This window comes from Corvus brachyrhynchos, unplaced genomic scaffold (assembly GCF_000691975.1).
Source record: "Corvus brachyrhynchos isolate BGI_N302 unplaced genomic scaffold, ASM69197v1 scaffold94, whole genome shotgun sequence".
NCBI lineage: Eukaryota > Metazoa > Chordata > Aves > Passeriformes > Corvidae > Corvus > Corvus brachyrhynchos.
The window spans coordinates 9357320-9379713 of record NW_008238330.1 but is presented as its reverse complement, the minus strand read 5'-3'; the positions used below and the strand labels follow the sequence as shown (position 1 = coordinate 9379713).

General features: G+C 36.7%; 1 protein-coding gene across 1 annotated transcript in view; it reads left to right on the top strand.

Moving 5' to 3' along the window:
- The window catches only part of ULK4 (unc-51 like kinase 4), a 215356-nt gene that overhangs the window by 136241 nt on the left and 56721 nt on the right, over positions 1 to 22394 (top strand). The window contains exons 34-35 of the mRNA XM_008633969.2: positions 10512 to 10678; positions 14053 to 14151. Coding sequence (XP_008632191.2) covers positions 10512 to 10678; positions 14053 to 14151 — 266 coding nt within the window. The remainder of the gene's footprint in view (positions 1 to 10511; positions 10679 to 14052; positions 14152 to 22394) is intronic.

Here is a 22394-nt window from a genome sequence, read left to right as displayed (position 1 = left end):
TGGTAGAGAAAAAGGAAAAGATACTGTCATGGTTTAGCCATGGCTGGCAACTGAGCACAACACAGCCACTCAATCAGCTCTCTCTGCAGTGAGGAGGGAGAATCATAAACCTAAAAGTGAGAAAAAAAACTTGTGGGTTGACATAAAAATAGTTTAATAATTAAAAAGATATAATAAGAAGAATTTTTAAAATTCTGAGGAAAAGGGAGAAAAAAACCCAGACAAACAAACCAGGGAGAGAGAAAAATAAATGCAAGAAGAACAAGTGATGCAAATGGAAACAACTGCTCAACACCAACTAAACAATGCCCAGACAGTCCAGGAGCAGCATCCACCCTGCCAATCTCTCCTCCTCCTCAGTTTTATTGCTGAGTGTGATGCCATATGGTGTGGAATATCACTGTGGTCAGCTGTGTCCCAATTTCTGTGCACCTCCAGCCTGTTTGTTAATGGAGGGGGTGAGGAGTAGAAAAGTCCTTGACTCTGTGTAAGTGCTGCTGAGCAATAACCAAAACATCCCTGTGTTATCAGCACTGTATTCAGCACAAAACCAAAACAGAACCCATGTAGGCTAATATGAAGAAATTTAAATCTATCCAAGCCAATACCAGTACAGGTACTAAACCGGTGCTTGCATACAAAGTTTCTCCTGCGCTTCTGTTACACATCTTCACAAGGCACGCACTTAAATCCTATTGGATCCCCAATCTTCGGGTCTCCCATCAGATTATTCAATTAAGAGAGATGGGACTATGCAATTACACAGGATTTATTGCTTAAAATAACAAATAAAGCATCAGTCTCGAGGCGTGAGATTTGCAGTACATCAGAGTAATGGCGAATAGTCACAAGACAAAGGGTTACATAGCAATTTATAACTTTCTAATCCAATAGGCACTTAAAACGAAACTTTGTTTTGGCTTTACGACCTATCACCTGTGGTACTTCTCACCACAGTGCAGCTGTATCTTAACCAATGGCTCGCTAAGTCACGTCCACTCACAGAAACTTCTTTTACAACATCAAAATTCTTAACTTAAACTATAAAATCACATTATTATACTTAAAACCCTTCACCGTAACACCCATTTACTTATTTTACTTATAACTATAGAAACATAGGTTTGTGATTCTCTTGCTTAAGGTCTATAAATCTCTGTCAGTTATGCCAGGCCTAGCTTCTTCCAGGGATGTAAATCAAATCCTCCCCTAACTGCAAAAGTTTTTACTCCTCTGTTTCCTACGAAATCCTATCTGTCTAAATCACCCTTTTCTGTGGCTCTCTCTCTCACTCTGGTTGTATCAGTGTTCTTAACTTCTTCTTCACCTGTGAAGAAATTGATTGCTCTTGAACAAACCAGAATCCATATTCTCAATTAAAGCATCGGATTAGCAGCAGGATTCATTTTAGTTTGTTGCTGGGGAGGACAGTATAGTTCACTGTTTTTGTTTTACAGACCAAGACAGCCTAATAGGCCAAACCATTCTGTGTGATCTCCTTCCAGTGCTTATGCCCAAGTTTTGCCAGGAGTCTGAGCCAGTCTGTTAACATATGGACACAGGCTCCACTACTCCCAGCAACAGCTACCTGCATAGAAAAGGTACAGGTTGTCCACAATTCAATGGCATTAGACCCATGTTCCTATTGTGTGGAAACTATTGAAAAGGGGAAAAGAGGGCATGGAGCACAGAAGTCAAACACACACAGGCTTGCAGTTCTTCCAGAGCCAAGACTGCCTCTTAACAGTTCTTTCAGAGCCTCTTGATTAAGTGAGCTGGGCTCTGGTACGAGCTGATAAAACTCAGTGTAGTATTTTGAAGTCAAGATAGCTGGGATCAGGTAACTGTGCTGACTGAAGATGCAGGGTCTGTTGACCTAGGTTGTACTAATACCAAATATTAGGTAGCGCACTTCTGGTATAGCTAGCATAGAGCCAGTGACAGCATGGTCACAGTGTGATGGGTTCCAGCTCAAAGATCCTAGTGGTAAGGTTGAAAATCATGGATAGGTCAGAGTAGAAAAAGCATACCATGCAAACTATACAAGACATATGTCTGAGCCAGTTAACAAGGATAGCATAATGTGAAGTGAATAGTCTGTGGTTAGATTTTAGAGATTTAATCAGGTGTGTCATTATTGGTATGGTCAGATGATAGCAAATAACAGGGTTTGCTGGTCAAAGTTATCCCAACACTTCATTGGAAAACAGTTGATGGTTAACAGAGTAGGCTTAAGGCTACAAAATGTAATTTGGGGCTAGAAAATATAATCTGGTCATAAGGGCTAAACCAGTTTTGCTGTCATGTTACATCCTGACCTCTGTTTAAGCCCTTTGATCATTTAAGTGCAAATACACGAAGGCCACCTTGGACAGTTGCAATTACTAGTTGTCTGCTTTCATTTTTGTTGTAAACGGAATTGATGAATAGCACAGGATGTTACAGGAAACGGTGGCATAGATTAAATTCTCTTGTAATAACCAGCAGCAAATTCCACTTAGGGGATACTCTAGCCTTTGCTCTTGTTCTCTGGTGCAGTTGTAACAATAGTAAAAGACTCACTTAAAAATCCAAGTATTTGTACTCTATGTTTTCATCTTATGGCAGACTGATGTAAATAGACCAGTAGGAATAGGAATAAATATTTAATATATTTTCTTACAGAGCATGACTTTTCAGTAGAAAAATGTATAGAGGTTTTACCCTTATCCTTTGCTGAGTATATGTGGGAACAGTATTCAACCATGGTTTGTTTTTGTAATTTAGAACTGAAAACTTCCAAGAATTTTCTGAAGCCAAGGTTCGTTGCTTTTTATCACTCCCAGTCCAGGGCCTCTTGAAGGCCAAGCTAGAGCAATTAGTGCTGGTAACATCATTCAAAGCTGTTGAGTGCTGTCTGTTTGTGACAACAGTTTAGGGCTGTATCTGCATTCTGAGGCTGTTCATATCTGGTCTGTATGGGTTTTGTTAAAAAGACAGTTCTCAAAGTTTGAATATGGTCTCTCAAGGATTTTGGTAAAAGGGAAAGTTGATGTCAAAGCAGAAGCATGTTAAGATACTTGAAGGAGATAAGCAGGGTTTAATCTTGTGTGACAGGAAGTCTATTATTAAAATAGAAATCTCTTTAGAAGAGTTTCTGGTTCTAAATTAAGCCCAGGATATAAATTCCTCTGTATTTTATTACATGGTAATTGTTGCAGACTTGATCTTTCAGAGCACTAAGTCAAAAGTCTTTATAGAATCTTTACTGATTTTGAATCTTGCTGAATGTACAGTATTCCTAATTTTATACAAATAACATATTTCATCTAGTGAAGAACTTTGTCTAGCTTTTGCCATTAATTTTTCTAAAAAATATACACTATGTATTAACTCATAATGTGCAAGCAGAAGTTCTTCCATGTAGCTGTGAAGCAGCAACTACTATTATTTCAGACTGCCTTTAAAGGAGATTTTGAAGGCTGTTGTGTCTTAAAGAGTAAAGTGTCTTGTTAGATATTATTGTTCCTCATGCAGATCATTAACACTTGCTGTTTGGAAAGTCTTCTAAGCATCATCTACCTTATTTTAGTTGACACCTTGTAGGAATGAAATAGGGTGTATTGGGTTTTGACTTGAAGTATGGCATGCTGTAGAATTTCTGTGCTTTATAAAATGAACTACAAGCTCTAATGTGTCTCTGACCTGTGGGGAGACATCTAACTGAAAAGTTGATACAGAGTTTGCTTAATAACAGCAATGATAGTCAATCCAAACAACATGATTTTATCTTACTGCAGTCTTGGTTTATTTAATTTTTAGTATTTTATGATGGAAGGTTGTGCTTGCAAATACTGCACAATTGACAAATTTAAAAACTGTGTCAACACAAAAATGCTTAAATCCACATGAAAAGAATGCAAGTTAGATGTTTAATATATGCACAGTTGGTGACAGAAATATTTTAAATGTATACCCTGGAAAGACACTCTGCTACTTCCACCTCTTACTCATCCCCAGATTTTCCAACTATAAGGGTCATTTGAATGTGCAAAGCTGCTTCAGACAAACCGGGGTGCCAGCAGCATGGTATCCAAACAAATCATAATTGGCTGCTCACATGAGACACTATTAATGTCTTACCAACTCTGTGAATAGACCCCCTGAATGTTATTGCAGTCCACAGTTATGTAGTATTTGCTCATAAAACTTGTGGAGGAAGTTTATATTAGTTCTGATATAACTAGAAAGTTTTTGAGTGTTCTTATAGCTATTTTCCAAGGCAAGTTACTTTCTGATCTTTTATTCCATCCCCACTGAACAAGTTCACGTTCGATGAGTTGTACTCCTAGGAATGAGGATTATCTTGGTAAGTCTTGACGAGAACAAAATCCCCTGCCTTCAGAACTTTGAGGCTGTGTACCCATATGTGCTGTGAACTAAGTTTCAAACATCTTGGATATCTTTTCTGAATGAATTATAGAATGGTTGAGTCAATCTGACACAAAAACCTGAATTCCATTGAAATTTTGTCACAGAAACCTTAACAAGATTCTCAGATGGGAAACTCTTATTTTTCTTTTTCCTTTTTTCTCCTTTTATTTTTTCATTTTCAAAAGCAGCAGCAGCAAATCAGGAGCACTCAAGGTATCAGTGATTATACTTTCAGAAATATTTCTCCTCTGTGTATGTCATTCTAACCATGTCTTTTCACAGAGAACAACCACAGTCTAGCCTAGTGGAACTAATTTGTTATATTCTATTATTTTTATATTGACCAGTCAAGCCTATTCAACAGTACGTGATTTTATTATTTCTAGATTGTTGAAGTTACATTTTTACTATCCTTTATTGCACTCAGATACTTTTTCTTATGAGAGAATCCACTTGTTTTTCTATCTTTTAGTTGGCTGATCTATACACCTGCTGGTCTTAATCACCTACGTATTTGTTCCATAGATTAAATTACAGAAAAAAGTAGATTTCTGTGTTGGCAGGATTCTCTTAGGTTCAGAAGAGTTTGACTCTCTGAGGAGTCTCCAGCTGTGCAGTCTTTTTTCACAAGAGAAAGTTGCCACCTCCAAACTGCATTCTAACAATAACAGCTAAACACTGCCAGTCCAGGAAAAAGTAAAGTAGAGTTATATCATGCTTTGACTCAAAGCAGAAACATACTGCCATGGGGAATGTCAGGTCTGTATTCCTCTCAGGCAGTCACACTCAAGATAACATAGAACTTCCCAGTCTGCTTTTGACCTAGCTGTAGTAAAGGCGATAACTGCCTTTTCTTCCTGGTTGTCATAATCCTTTCCACATCCATTTTCTTGTGTGTGAGGGAAGGACTGCCTGCTTGGGCACCATTGATGAGTGCCCTACATTCCATGTGTGTAGAAAAAGCTGAGCCACTCTTCCAACAAAGGGAAGCTCTGGAGAGCCTTGACCACTACAATATGACATATTCAAATGAGATTTTTGTCACTTAAACCTAGTGATTCTTTCTTCAGTCATAGAATGTCCAGTCATCCTACCAGTGCTAGGAATAGACTAGCCAGTATTTGCAAAACTTTCTTCTTTGATGCTATTCAGAGTACAAAATAATTTTTGGGGCAGCAGTCACACAATTGATCAGCTCAACAGCCAAATCATTCCACTTGAAGTAACATTCATAACTCACCAAATTTTGAAATCATTGGTGATCTAATTTTCTATCCTAGTTTAGTCTTACCTCAATATTATTATAGTACTAACATAAATAGTTCCTAAAACATAAACAGTAACAAATATGGAACAAAAATAACATTAAAAGCAATGAGCCTTTTTTAAAAATGCCATTACGCTAAAGATACCATTTGCTTCATGTTGCCTATTTTCAGTTCTTCAAAACAGAAAAACGTAAGTAGTAATGCTGTGATGCAAAGAATGCAAATTGAGTCCCAGATTTATGAAGGTAAATAAGGTTTTATGAAGAATCTTTATGGCATCGTGGAGTATCTTAAGTGCTCAGGTACTTTCACTCATTCCTGCATGAAAGAATCTGTACCGCCCTATGTTTCTTATTAGCAATATTTTTGAGTTTCAGCATTAAAATTTAAAAGATTATAAAATATGGTTTCTATTTAATTGGCCAGTATCATTGGTCCACTCTGTAAGTAAAAGAAGGAGGAAAAGTCTAGTGCATATACATTTGGAATATCCCTGGGGAGTCAGTTGTGTAGGTGCGGTACTAATGTGTAACATGGCTCTCCAGAGAGCAGACAAAGAGAAAGCTTTTTGCCGGACTGAGGGCTTTGCTGCTGGCTGCTTGGCTGCACAGTAGCATTGTTCGGAGGAAGTGCACCTGCTCTAACATTTCCTTCATCTGGAAGCAGATGGGTTTGTTGAATGCTCTAATTGCTGGTAGGCATGAAAGGATTGCCTAGAAGATTGCTTCCTAGGCTGTCCTTTGATGTTTTGTATGATTTGGAAGCGAAGATTTCTTTTCCTTTATCCATCTTAGTAATAGGTGAGAATAAAAAATCTCCTCTTAGCTTTCATTCCAGAAGGTATCATGGCACATTCAGTCCGATTAGCTGTATCATGGGCCAAAAGACTCCTTTTATCTTTTGAAAAAGATTTGTAAAACACAAACATAGTCATCACAGTCCACATTCATAAAGCACTATTAGCTACATGTTCAGTTCATTGCAGGGGTCTCTGGGCAGGAGAAACACTCTACTGTGAACACTAGGTTTGTCAAGTGCTATAAATCCATGGCTCGGAATTTTAGATAGAATCATTTTAATACGTATTATGAGTCTTGGACCACAGTTAGAAAAGGTTCTTTGTTTAATTCCAGTTATGTTAATTTATAAACATAATAATTCTAATACAAAATACAAGTTTTGCCTTATTTTTCAGCAAAATTTGAATTGCAGAGAACTGCAGCAAGGCTTGATATTTTGAAGGTCGTCCTTTTACGAATAAATACAAGGCATGACTAATGCCTTGTGAAGTCTTGTAATAAATTTAGACTATAACTAAAGCCACAAACAATACGGTGTGATATATATTGTGTTTGCAGAAATATGCAAAATAATAGAGTGACTAAAAACTCTGTAATAGGTTAAATGAAAAGGTTTTATTTAATTCTTTTACTAGGAAATATCTAGCTGAAAGAAATTATGGTGCATTACTTTCACCCGTGTGAACAGTCACTAACACCTTTCTCTTGAGAAATAGTGAACAGCAATAGTGAACTATTGCCAACATACTTGGAAGCACCAGAATCCTTAAATATACGTTGCTTGTCCAAGTAGAACAACCTTCCTCAATTGGATTTGGTTTATGTTTTCTCTGTGATACAGAATTCATATTCGGAGCCATCACTTGCAAAGTTCAGGAGTGCATGAAGTGTGTGCCTTTTGAATCAGACCCTATTTCGCTTTCCAATAAAGAGTTGAGAATTTATGCATAAGAAATCTATGTCTGTTTTATATGAGTCTGAAATACAGTGTTTGAAATTTTTAAAGATAAATTTTGGTTTAGGCTTTATTTAGGAAATTAAATTGTTGTTCTGGAATCTATTGCAAAATTTGGGAGAAAACCTTCAAGTTATCTTCTGAAAATTAGAGATCCATATGCAATTTTTGTGTTATGATTTACTGAATTATGAATTCAATTTCCTTTTTATAAAATTGCATGCTTTTTTTCAGACTGTTTTGTGGTTCAATTTCTTGAATGCTGAAACATGTCAGTCTTAATCTTTATAGCTGCCTTTTGAGCAAACTGTTTACAGTGTCAGTGGTCAAGACCATTAGACTTCTATGGAGTTTTGTCATGGTCACTGTAAATTACACCAGCTTCCTAACTTTCTTTTCCGAGAGTGTGTACTTTGTCTTGTGGTGTAAGCAAGGACTATATTTACATGTCTACAACTGTGGCCTCCAATTTTCGTTTTGTTGTGACACAAAGAAGTATTTCAAAGAGCATGTCTGGAACTTTATTTACTTGGCCAAGAGGTCAGTCTGTTGCTTTTATCTGTGGAACCAAGTGTTTATCAGGTTTCTGTATGAATTATGCAGTGTGTTAGGGAACATTTTGCACCAGTGTTTTATTTTAGGTGTCTTTATAATAAAGTTTGGATGTGCTAAATTTTCCAAAGGTAGATTAAATCCAGGGAATATTTTTCCCCACAAAATTTTCAAATTTGGCTTGCATGTCTTTGTACATATAGCTCTGTTCATTGTGAGCATGTATCTACCTAAATATAAAATATTAATTCTGATGTTGTAGTTAGCTAGGTAAACATGAGTATCTCAGGTGTTTGGAGGCAGGGTTGCTAATACACATACCCTTAGGATGTAAGCACTTCAAGAAAATAAAATCTAGGTAATTTTATTATTCACGTCTCAATGGATGGGGAGAAGGTTGAGTGTTTGGTTCACCTCCTTATTCACCAAACAACAGAAATGAGTCAGTTCTGAGATTCAGGCTGGTGCAGCCAAGGGAATAAGCAAGTTGTTCTATTCAAAAATGAAAGGGAAAGGACTGCAGATCACAGTCATGGATCCTGGTGTTCTGTTCACTACTAGTCATTCCCCATTGTTCACTCCCTAGTCAATCCTACTTAGTGTTGTAAGTGACTACCACCTAAAACATTCTTAATGATGACCCATGCAATGCAGTACTTAGACATGAAAGTGGCCTTCTCAGCATTCATCTCCAAGTCACTGTCCTAGTGGTTATATGTAAGCCATCTGGAAACAATGGGATGACTCATTCATTTTGATGTGGCTGTGGGTTTTGTGGCCACATACAGGGAGAAACAATGTGTACTTGGTCATATTCCTGCAGGCAGGTTTAGAGACATCACTTTGATAGGGACCAAGTCTTACTCTACTGTTTCCTTAGGTTTATTCTGATTTAGCCTGTTGAAAATAGTCATAGACTAACCACAAGTTTTGTATTGGGTGGACATGCAATTATGTCTGTCTTTTTTCTTCTTGGTGGGTATTGGTGACATCACTTAAATGTGTCACTGTCAGATGCGTGCTATCTGATTTTTGTATGAGGTGTTCAGAGCTGCAGCAGAAATTGCACTCTAAAAAAGGAGAAGGAAATTAAATGTGTGAGATTAGAATGATTTCATTTTGAGAGCTTGGTTTATTCAGACAAAACTCCAGGAAATTCAAAGCTCGCCCTGAGCTGTCATCCATCAATAAACTCTTGTGAAAGAATAATGCTAGTAATCATAAAACCACAGAAGATGTGAGATAGAAGCAGAGTATGAGTCTTAATGATCCAGAACCATAACTGTATTTTAAATGAAAGTGTATTTCATTTCCTGAGGAAAGTATTAAGAGTGAGGAATAGGAGAGGAAAATATTTCGTGGGAAGTTTCGATAGTTGATGGAGTTCAAACCCCCACAGGTTTGACTGCTCTCAAAAGCTGAATGGTGTAGTCATGTAATGTGTTCTACAATGTCTCATGTTAATCATGTGTTGATGTTTGTAGAAATATATACAATGACTTTTTAAAAGAGAACTTATAAAAGAACACTTCTTACTTCATTGAAATCAGTGGAATACTTTAGTCATTTTTTGACAATCATGGGGACTAGAAGCTAACATCCTGATACAGTGCAGTGTTACTACATATGTGCATCCAAGTGACTCCATAGCGAATTGCAAGTTTAAAAGATAGTTTGCAAATGTATTATGGTTTTGTTAAGAAACAAAGAATGTTTCATCCCTTATGAAAGTCCAAAAGAAATAGATTAATATCCAATATAATGAATTCAGTCGCTTTGTATCTGAAAGTAAGAAGGATTGTCAATTGAATTGATATTGCCTTGAATTGGATTATATTTTTCTGCTATGCCAATTGATTTACGGTTAGGCAAGCTACAGGGGCTGATGTTATTGAATTCTAAAGGAGCTTAAAAAAAACCCTTCAAAACAAAAAGATATTTTTGGGAAAGTTTTTACTACCATCAGTAAAACAAATCTTAATAACCTTTTAAGTGTACTATGCAGTATTTCATTTATAATGCTCTTCTGAATATATTTTATGTTAAGCATAGCATTGTTTGGTTCTACAATTAAAGCATGTGCGTAAGGTTCTCGTTGACAGACCAGTTAAGAAACTTTAGGCTCTGTTAAGAAACTCTTGGTTCCGCCTCGAAGTGTCACTTTGTGGAGAAATTGCTACGTTCTTTTGACTAGGGGTGTTGTGGCGGAGACTTGTGTACCAGCATGGTACAGAAAACTTTAGGATTCAAAGTAGGTTTTAATTTAATGAATGTTACACAATTTTCCATGCAGTTAGTAAATTTTATTGTATCAGTTTAACTCTCTTTATGAGCTGCTCCAAACAGAATAAGAGAGAAGGTAATTACAGTAATGGAGAAAAAGAGGAAATGTAATAAATATTCATAATGTATGTAAGATTTGTTTTTATCATAATCCATTATTTTTATCTAGGTCACCTTCCACACTGTTCTTTTCCTGATAACCTATTTCTTTTCTTTTTTTTTGTCTCACTTTCTATGTAGGACTGGCTCATCACGTCCGTAATCTTCTAACAGAAGCTGTGGCTCTGTACTTGGAGGCAGATGATAAAAGCAGCACCAAGACAGCAAATGTGCTGCTTCTGTCCTTGCTTGACATTTTGCAATACATGCTGACATATACAGCAAACATTGTGCGCCAGACTTTGCAGGTATGGGATTTATTTCCTGGGGTCTTTATTGTCTTAAACAGTTTTTTAGATAACTTCCTGTTATCCTTAATAATGAGACTCCCACTATTCTGATTTTATCGAATTTTTAGTGTGGCAGAAACTCAATTTGTCTTCCAAGTTTCTGTTTGAACCACTGCAAGTCATGGCATTGATAGGGCTTCCTGCTCCAGCAAAGACATCTTCCTCCTTAAAAATGGAGCACAAAAAGATACAATTCAAAGAAATTTTACATAGCTCTCTTAGTAACCTATGAAGAAAAAGTATTCATCTTTATTTAGACATGATGTAAAGCTAGAAAATATTGCTTTGTTTTTAAATGATCTACCAGATTTTTAAGTCAGTGAAGTGGAAGTAACTTCTGTATTTACACTGCAAACAACAACACCTACTCTTCATGTTAGGATTTTTTATGTTCTTGGGATTATCCACTGAAGAACAGAAATTTGTTAGGTCAAGTATATCTGAAGGACAGATTGAAAAGATTGGAGATAGGTTGTAATATCTATCAAGACATGGCTTCTTTAGTCCACAAAGCCCTTCCTCTGTGGGTTGGTTTGGTTTTGCTTTTGATTCTGTGTTTTTGGGTTTGCAGGGTGTTGTGGTGGGGGAATTGGTTTTTGGAGTTTTTTGGGGGGGTGGTTTTTTAAGTAGGCTTAATGTAAGAAGTTGGTGTTGAAAATTGAGCTTTTCTCTTTTTTCTACATTGATTTACACAAGCAGCTATGTTATAGACCACATTTCACTGAGAGGTTTTTGGTTTGGTTTACATGTGTGGTGGTATAATGCCTTGTCTTTTTTGAGTCCTCTGTTATCAGGTTCTGTAACGATATTTTCGTCTAAGAATCACTTCATAAATCAAATTTTGTAGGCTAATGGCTTGTTGTCATATTTTTTGGCATCACTCCATGTAATCATGGAGAGCTGAATTCTGTACTTGTGCTCCATACAACAGCGGTGAGGCCAATTATTCTGGAGAACAGATGAGGAAAGAGGACCTTGCACATGGATTGGTAATATTAGTCAAATTGAAGGTTTTTATTTAGATTAAAATTAAATCTATTCATTCAAAGCCAAATTTTCTTCTGACTTTATTTGAATACAACAGTTGATTGATGCACTTAAACTCCAGCTCCAGTTTTTTTTTATCTCTGGTCAAAGTAAACTGCTTTGTGCTCTTAAAGGCTAATGGGTAACAAGAAGCAGGTAGAAAACTGAGTTTTGAAGCATAGCAGTATTCTGTGCCCATATAAAATTCGTTTTACAGTGGTGTTACTTGCCTTGGCTTACATGTCTTGACAATACTCATCACAAGATCTCTGGGAGTTCTACATCAGTACACATGCCCTATTGAATGGTGGCCATTAGTTACTGACTACATAGTACTCCAATATTAACATGTCACTAAATGCATCACAAATATTATTTTTGGACTGTTTTTATAGAGATCTTTTGAATAAGATGCCATCTATATCAGAACTTGAAAAACAGAATCAAGTTTTCTTGTATTATCCATTTTTGTGGCTTGTCTTTTACAGGTGGTAGTGCCTCCACTTTGAATCCTTTTTATTTAAGCATTTTATGTGTAAAGTGATAACCTTATCCAGCTGCATAGGCATCCAGCTTCATTCAAGAGTTTGCTCTTTGTGGTCCAAGTACATGTATTTTAATGGAAGTAGTGAAAAGTTCCAGATTAATTTGTGTATCTGTTTTGGAGAAGTTTTGTCATATGTCCCACAGGTGAGCCACATTAGCTGAAAAGAATTTGCAATTTCAATTTGATATATGGACTCTATTTTGTGACTCTGGCACAGGTTGCCCAGAGAGGCTGTGGGTGCCCCAACCCTGGCAGTGTTCAAAGCCAGGCTGGATAAGGCCATGAGCAGCCTGGTCTAGTGGGATGTGTCCCTGCCTGAGGGAAATGTGGGTATGGGTGTGACTAGATGATCTTTAAGGTCCATTCCAACCCCTTAACATTCTATGATTATATGATTCTACAACTTAATGTGGGTTTAACAATGGTGTAGTGTGTATCCTTCATATACATATATAATTTCTTTAGTGCTATTGTTCATTCTCTTTCCAAAGACACTAATACATGAAAGTTAAAGAAAGTAGTCAAAGATCCCTCATGGAAGGTGTCTGTCTTCTCATCCATGTACTAATGAGAAAAAGCTGTTGTAAATTTTGCTGAAGTGAAGCTGGCTTACTCCCCTTTCTTCATTAATATAAACATTCCATTTTTTGTCTTCTCTGCACTGTCTCTTTGCCCTTGTTGAACTTCAGCATTCTAGGTCGTTGTGGTGAGTCTCAGAGAGGGACATGCCAGTGTAACTTATTACCTAGAGAAACGGCTTCAGTTCTCTTTTATTTAGAAATTATTTCCACAAGAAAGGCATTATCCTTTCAACTCATCAGTATCAACAGTGGAGTTTGAGCAATAGTGGCACCTGTCTCAGGGAACTTGCTCCTCTGTTCACTTAACCAAATGAAAACCTCCAAGTATTGCACTTGGACAGTGATTTTTAGGATTGAGCTATAAATGAAACACAATACAAAACGATTTTTAAATGTGTTCTTTAGACAAAATGTTTACTTTTTTTCCCTCTAGAAGTCTGACTGTATAGGGTCATGGTCCAAAGCTGGTTGAAGCTAATGAAGTGAAATGAAAAATCTTGCAAGCAGACCTTTCTGGTGCCCTGGGGCAGGGATTGGTCATAAATAGCACTGCCTAGGACAGTAGTATGTGTTGATGATGGGGGGGATGACAGTGGTCAGAATTACAAGTAATAACTGATCTTATTACTTGAAAACTTTATTATTCCTATTTCAAAAATAATTTAAATTATTGTAATATAATGTGAATATTTCAGGATACAGAGTAGGCAGACAGGCAAAATTGGACAATATTGCTGAGAATCTTAAATTTTCAGTCACCTTGATTATCTTGGTTTGAGTTGCATGTAAAATTGTTCTGATTAAGGGAAAAAAACAGCTGAACTTCAGTGTTAAAATAGACATGTAATGTTGACTGAAATTATAAATATTCAAAACATTTATGACTTCAGATGTATCTTTTGCATGTACATTTTATTGCATTTTGCTGAAGAAATGTCATGCAGGTCAGTGTATTCAGCCTGTAGAGAATGGCATGGCAGCATGGGTCCCTTTGCTTTGTGCTTAGTGTCACAGAGGGAGCATAACTGCTCGTTGGGAGCCCAGGAATACTTAACTAGAAAAGAGTGCACAAGTCTCCTTCAAACATCCCATTCACACTTCAGCCACCTAATGGACCTAATTTGTTCCTCAGAACAATCACCAAGGTTGCTTTTGATTTTTTTATCTCTCTTACTAAGGCACAGAAATCTGGCACAGGAGGGGACACGCAAGCTGCTGAAGACCTTCTGCTTATCAATAAACCCCTGACGGACCTGATTAGCCGGCTTATTCAACTGGTGAGAGTTTGCTTGTTTGTAACCTTATGGAATGTTGCTGAAGTTGGAATTATTCAACTGAGCTCAACATATTAGAGCTCTGTTTACTACTTTTTACTTGTTCATAAGCTTCCACCTAGTACTCTAACACTTTGTAAGACATTATAGGTCACAGTGACTTGCAGGTTACCAGTGATGTCAGAGTAAGGCTGTTTGTCCTGACCATAGCAGTGGGATGAGGGGCGGACTGCAGGTTCCCAGTTAGGATGCAGGATATGTATAGCCAATATTTAGCCCTTCAGAATGGACTAGTCACCACTGCATAGGGAAAGGATGGCATTCAAAATTTGAAACTAGTAGTACTGCTACCTTTAGAAAAGTCACTAAATGCAAATTTAGCTTGCAGTGAGTGATGTATTTTAATATTATTTTCTCAGGTTTGAGCCTTCTGAGTTTTCTCAAGAGTTTTGTTTTATTTCAACATGATCCTGAGGGATTTATGAGTGGGAGTGGTCCCTGGCGATCTGTAAACATCTTTGAAGTGTGTCTGTTTAAAGGCAGTTCTTTCCAGGGTCTACTAGATGTCACAGCACTGTGTTGAAATTTCCACAGAGTGCTGCATTGTGACCCTAATGTATCCCATCAGCTCAACTTCTGTCATACAGAGATCTATATTTACTCTGTGTGTAATGGTTTGTAGTAGAGGAATGCTTCTTGAGCTGGACAGTGCTTTTAGAGGCTGCATCAGCCTTTTAGTCAACATAAAACCATTAAAATGGTATGTGAGAATTTTGCTTTACCGCAGTGTCCTTTTGGGGTTATTTCACTTAGAGGTGTTTCAGATTCATTGTGTTCTCTTCCAGACACGTTTTTGTTTTGTTTTGTTTTTTTTCATTTAAATAAAAGTTTTTAGGTTTTTTGTGATATTAGTACTGTGATCCTTCTACTATCTTTAGCACTGTCTATCATCTTCTATTTTGAGGAAGTGTGTGATTCCTTTTTTATTAATTGTTGGCATTATACTTGGTGCTAAGTCTTCCTTTGATGGATTTATTTAAACCAGCTATTGACAAAGGCTTTTTTGGAATGTACTCTGAATGACCTAAAACAAAGTTACTGAATTTCAACTATTTAATATTTCATCTTTACAAATTCTTTTAATTTATTTTTATTGATTTTTTTAAATCACTATATGTGATAAATAGTACGACATGAAGAGATGCAAATGTTCCTTTAAAGTGAAACTAGTCATAAATTTAAATTCTATTAACTTTTTAAAGAACAGAAAATTAGAGGCCAAGCTTTAACTCAGCCTATACCACCTGGAAGTCTTTTATAAGTTTTTAATTAAAGGATAGGATAATTGTATAGTTAGCATGTGCTGATTAGATTGCGACTTGCCCTTGTATTTCTGAAGCATGGCTGTAAATTACCACTAGGTTTTGCTTTGTTCTGTACTTCTGCAGATTCCAGTTTGTTTAAAATGATTATTCTAAATCTTCTGATTTTAACATACAGGTAGAGGATAAAGACCACCAGTGCCACTTCTTTAGATAGATCGATAGATAGATATTTGTTTGTTTTGTTTTGTTTTATATTTTGTAAAAATTCTGTGAGGGATTTTCTCTTGTTTGGATCTGTGAAAGTTATTCCAGCTAGGTTTCTTAGATTTTATTTTTCAAATATTTTTTCCCATTGCTATATTAAACATCTCCTGTTAAGCTTGGAAGAGTTTGAGCAATGGAATAATGATTTTAGCATTTAGGATCCACTTGTTTAAAATGGTTTATGCTCTAATCTCTTTAAATAGAAATAGATTCTTTGTGAAGTGTAGAGCATGTCTCAAGATGTATATTCTCCCTACCCCTCAAAAAGCCTCAGGCCTACCTAAACTGAAATTCTGTGGAGCTGCCAGTGGTTGTTCTCTGTATTCATTGGGCTGTGTGGCTACATAACCCCTTATTGCTATTTTGAGACATTCAGTTCTTTGTGAACTATATTTTCTGGAGATAATGGAGGTCTTAAATTTTGAAGTAATCATCACTCTAAAATATTGACTTAAAATTATTTTCCCTGCTTTGCTACTTCTGCCTATCTTAGCATATTTATAGTTTCTTATAGTCACTTACATAGTTTCTTAGTCACTTTGAATAATTGTTTTTCTTCACTGAAATGTATATCCCTTAAGTAGATTATTATCCATGTCTCATTTACTTGTCTTTTTATTTTTTTCAAGTTCTACATGGTTTTCTCTCTCAATAATCCCTCAAAAAAAATCAATGTGAGTTACACTTGAAAATGTCAAAAGCTTCAAATCAATTTTTCCCTTCTGTAGTTGTGATTTAGTCTGTCACTAAAGGCATAGCAAGGCAAGTTTTGGAAACCTAGATTGCATGTAAATGAAACTTCTGAGACCTAACAATGCAAAAGGAGAAATAATTACAAATTCTGTCATGTAGGAAAAACTGCAAATATGGAGAATTCAATATTTAATCCTGAGATCATTATGAATATAATTGATCAATAAGAGAAAAATAAATTGAGTATTTAGTCTTCTCCTTGGCAGTTTTGTGTGTAAAAGTTAATTACGCTTACCTTTTTGGGTAATGTGTCTTTGCTAACATAAATGTAATTTGAATATTTTTCTGAAACCTGCAGCAGTTGTAGAACATACAAAACACCTTCTAATTTTTGATGTACCCATTATACTGAAAAAAACCCCACTTTTGAAATCACTTCAGTGTGGATATTAACAAACTTTCAGAAACCATGCCATATATCTATATATCTATATATAAAAAGGAATTTTGTTCTCTGTAGGTCCTAGATTCAATTCCTAGGTGTAGATCTTTCAGTCTTTTCTGGAGCCTATTAGACTGCTGGGAGAGAACTTTTTGTGACTTCTGGTGGTAGGATTCCTCATTATAATATTTCTGGGGAAATTTGCACTTGATTACTGTTACTGTGCTCTGTATACTACTGTTGAAAGTCCAGTTAATCATGTCCAAACGTGAAGAGGACAAATACGAAGCCTCAGTGCACATGGATGGTCTTTTCTAGGCACTTTCTGTCTCTATATTGCACTGACTCTATGGCTGTGCCCAGACTTTATTTTCAGAGTATGTGAAGTTATTTGCTAATGAATAATGAAAATGACTGCAGAAGAATGATAACTGTGGAATTTTATTTCACATTTCTTTCTCTAGGAAGACAGACTGTTCTGTGGTTAGAGTGGAGAGACGTATGTTTATTTCCTGTATTTGAAATGTTACCTGGAAATTTTATTTGAAGAATTCTCCTATACAGAGCTACCCTAGAAACCAAAAAAAAACCCCAAGCACCAGAGGAAAGAAGAAAATGTTGTTACATGCACAGAATTTCAAAATGGGGATTTAGTTTCTCAACAATTAGCCTAGATTAAAATGAAGTGAATATATATGTATATATATATATATATTTAAAATATTTTCCTTTAGGTAGGAGAATGGCAGTCTTGCCTTAAGTAAAAATCTAATATTTTATTTTTTAATTTTAAACTGTGTGTATTTACTAATAAGAATAGCATAGTAAAGCTTGCAGATTAATAGTGATGTTTTGCTTTTACATTTTGTACAGTGTTTGGAAAATCATCTTCCCCATAGATCCCCATGGTGCTTCCTTTATAGAACGTTCTGTAATCACAGTAGCAATCTAATGAATATCTATCCCTAATCGTAATAAACTCTCCATGTGTATAACCTCATTAATGCACCAAAATAGTGTCCCCTCCGGGTAATCCAGACAGTTCCATTGTACCTCTAAAATTAGATGCTGTAACAATTCCAACGCTGTGAAAACTGCCACTTCAGCTCAAATGATCACATGTTTCTTGCAGTGGTTTGCAATTCATGAACACACTGCAACTCAGTTTCAAATAGTGGAATTTTTGAGAACGGACTGCAGAAATATAGATGTGCAGCAACAAGAAACTTCCTGTTCTTCACCACATTAAGTCTAAAATACACAGAGCAGGTTCTATCTAGAAAGGAAGAGAAAATAGAATTTTGTGTAATAAGCTTTTTTACAGGAAATTATAACATGGCCATAAAAATTAAGCGAAGAGTAATACACTGCCTTCATTGCACAGAAGTCTTGCCATGAGATATTATTTTAAAATAATAAAAAAAGGTGAAAAATAAGTTTTGAGTTAAAGAATGGCAAAATTTATGACCTTAGTTCTTCAGTAATTTATTTTAAAGTTCTGGATTTTCTTCAAGCTATACACTAGCCAAGAATATTAGAAACTTGGAGTATTGCTAACTTTTCTACCTTGCTGAGGGGCTGAATCCATAATGCCCTCTAAGACTGATAAAAGGAAGCAGAAACTTCTTGTAATTGTATAATACTAAGGGGCAGATATTCTTTTAAAGTGTTAGAACTAGCTTTTTCATGGGTTTATGCACACCTAAAAGAACAAAGATTATAAATGCATTTCGAGGAAATGTACTTCATACGAGATTGAATTGTTCTGATTAGAAAAATAATCAGAATGCTGTTCCATCTAATTAAGAGCTGAACCATCCATCTATATTCATTGTTGAACAACATGATTATGTTTTTCCTATTCTTATTAAACATGAGATATTATTTACTTGAAAGCTGATTTTTCATTTTTGGTTTCCTGTAGTTACAGGTATTTGTTACATTTTAAGCCATAGATTTTGTTTTATACCAGTAATGTTCTTCAGATCCCCTATTCTTTATAAGCAGTACTAACACTGGCTCGCAGCCAGTGCTGAATTTCAGGTTACCAGCTTACAACTTTTGACATCTAAATCACTACTTGTCAGAAGTGAAACAGCAAAATGGTGAGAGTTACAGAGAAAAATGCTGATGTGGACATACTTAAATAGGGACATTGCTGAGAGTTCCTCTTCCACCTTAATTATTGATGACGTAGACTGTAGGCCAATGATTCTCATTCCCTCCAGTGTAAATATGGCCTTTCCTACTCCAAGCTTGTTTCTCTCTTCATACGAGACCTGTCCTGCTGTTGTTTTGCCCTGAATTTTCCAGTGTAACAGCAACTTGCTCCCCAAAATCTAGTTAACACTGAAGCTCAAAGAGACTCTGGTGAAGCAGAGGAGCAGAAGAGCCTGAAGTACAACAGGGGATGAAAGATTTCATTGGCATTGGTGATTGAATAATGTGATGTCATAGCTGGCAGGTGTTGGGAACTGTGGAGTGATACTTGGAAAATGGTCACCGAAAGCCTGATACCCTCTGAAGTGCAAGACTATATGATGCCAAGACAGACTGGATGGAAAGTTTCCTTTCACTGGATTGAAAGGGTTTTCCTTTCTCCTGTTGGGGAACAAAGAGCAACGACGACATTGATAAATGGTTGGGCATGCCAGGAGGAGAGAAGCAAGGCCATTGACCCAAGCACAGCTCTTCCTCACCTAGGACAGAGTGTTCCACTGCCTCACTAAGTGGGCGTTCCTGCTGCAATCAGCCTCCCTCAGGAATAACACTAAGCAGCTGGACTTGCTTATTCGCTTCCTTGACAGTCATGGTGTTGGGAAGAACCCACTGGGGTTTGTGGTCCTTGTGTGTTTCTTCACACGTTTGTTGTAGGAGCGGTCCTTTATGGCGACTGACACCTTTCCACTCCTCTGATATTTAATGAATATCTCAGGAAAAACCCCTTGGAATCAGTCTCACTTCCAAGTATGGCTGTGGTGATTACTGAATAAACATGGGATTTTTGTGCCTGTGGAACCCAGGGAATTAGCTTCCACTGCAATACCCAGGCAAGGATATATCTGTCCAAAATTTTCACTGATTTTCATTTTTTATCTTTGTTTAGCCAACAAACAGCATTTGAAAATTGAATATCATCCCTGTACTGTGATTTTCTTCAGGGGGTGGTTGATGTAGCTGCCTACACTGATCTAGTAACAAACTGTAACTTGGAATGCTGCTTTTAAAAGGTGTGAGAGACATACATTAAAGTAGTTGTCCATCCTTTCTCTAATGGCATTTTATTTCGGTGAAGGAAATACAAGTTGTCTCAAAGCCCCAAGTGAAACCAGCAGATTTTTTTTTAATTTGGTAAGGATTGAAGATATAAATGGAGCTATAAAGCTTGTTACTATTTGTAGCTTTTCCTGCTTTTTAGCCTTGCTAATTACGTTGATGAAGTTACTAGATAAGTCGGGATAATGGAAAGGAAATAATCAAATAAGTGGCATTTAGATTGGAATGAAGAAAAACCATGCAGCAAAAGTGAGGAAGAAATAGCTGCTGTGGTCCTGTCACTTGCATAGTATTAGGTCAAATCGAATGTGATATGTCTTGGGGCTATATATTCAGAGATTACATCTCAGTTCAGTGTGTTTTAAACAGCAACTCTATGAAGCTAGTGGAAAACAGGATTGTATTTGCATGCAGATCCCTTGGGAACTGCTGCTTGAATATTTGAGAGATGTATGTCTGAGGATGTGTTCAGATTGCTTTAAAGTAACTGTATAGGTTTTCCTTAAAATGAAAAATTCAGGAATTTCATACTGAGGATTAAATAAGTAATCATTATTGAAATTACTTGTCATATTACATGAATGGTTGGACAGATTATATAAATTGTTTCCTCTTATTGTCTGTAAGGATGGTCTGTTTAGTGTATTTTAATCTAGCTTCTTTGACGTAAATAATACTTCCAGAATTAAAAAAACTAGTGGGAATGATGAGGTGTTTTTACCCTTCTGTACCTAATTGGTTAAGACTACCACCAACATATTTTGTTCAGGTCATAGATTATAAGGTGAGACAAAACTATTGCAATAATTTAGTCGGGGGTTATATATAGATGGGATTTTCCTAAATTAAATCTTCATTGGAGTAAATGGTTTTGTTATTTTTTTAGAAAAAAATTATTTTTGTGATATTTGAATTGCGTTTGATGGAGAATCTGTCTCAGTTCTAAGAAAGTTGTTTCAGCAGTTAATTGCTCTTATTAAAGAGAGAAAGAAAGAAAAGGAAATCAAAGTATTATCTTTCTTCTAATCTGAATTGCTTTGTCTAAAGTTTTGAGCTATCATCTCTTAGCAGTCCTTTTTCAAGTAAAGGAATTAACCTATCCTCAGCCTACTTTTTCTCACATACAACTGAGAGGATATGATCAAGTCCCCTTTAACCCTCCCTCTGATTTGCTGTAGACACTGAATTCCTTCAGTCCTTGGCTGTTACATTTTCCAATCATCTTCTTGCCTGTTCCCAAGAAACCGCTATGATTTTTTTTCACTATGTAGTGGTTTGGTCCAAGATACTCATTACTGTTTATCTTCTGTGAGATAAGAATTAGGAGAAACGCAAAGCAGGCACCAAACTTGAAAGAATATAAAGAAGTTTATTAACAGACCTAAAAGAGGAAAAAAAAATTATACCACACCTTCAGAACTCTCCTCCTCCCCCCACCTTCCTCTCTTCTCCCACTGACAATGTAAAAAGACAACCCTTAAGATGTTCAGTCTGTTTACCACTTCCATAATAACCTTGTTCAGTCCATTTAGAAAGAGAAGTCTCTTCTTGCTCGTGCTATGAAAACAGTATCACAACGAGACAGCCGCCCACTTCCAAATATTGTTCAGTCCATTCAGGAAGAGGAGTCTCTCTGCTCGCATGTGAGTCCCTTCCCCTGACTTGCAGCTTTTCCTGCAACTGCTTTCGAGGGTCCACTCTTGAAGTTTTTTGGGGTACAATTTTAAGGTTGAGCCATTCAGAAACAGAAGTTCTCTTCACCCATCTCTGGGAGCATTTCATCTCTAAGAACAGAGGCCCCCTTCTCTTTCTCTGGGAGCAAAGGGTCATCCTCATCTTCATCGTTAGGACTATCTCTGGGAGCATCTCTAGGAACTGAGGTTTTCTCCTTTCCCGTTTGGAGCAAAAGTCCTCATCTGGTACATCTCTCCCTGTCCAAACTTCTCATGAAATTACAGCTGCGTCAGCATCTGCCTATCTCAACGCAGGTGCTTTTGCTCACGAGTTGAACACTCCACCCCCCATATCTTCATGAAATTACAACAGGATACTCTGATATATCATAGCTTCACAACAGAATTTCAGCTTTAAGCATCTCCTCTCTCTCTTCCCTCAGGTTTTCAGCTCTTCACAGCAATAAAAAGGGTTAATCTCACCTCGGCCTTGCAGCTGTGTGGCTTATCGCTGTTGGTCACCTGACCTCTGCCAGACAGCGGTGCTTCGTTTGCTGAAATCTTGGCCGCAGT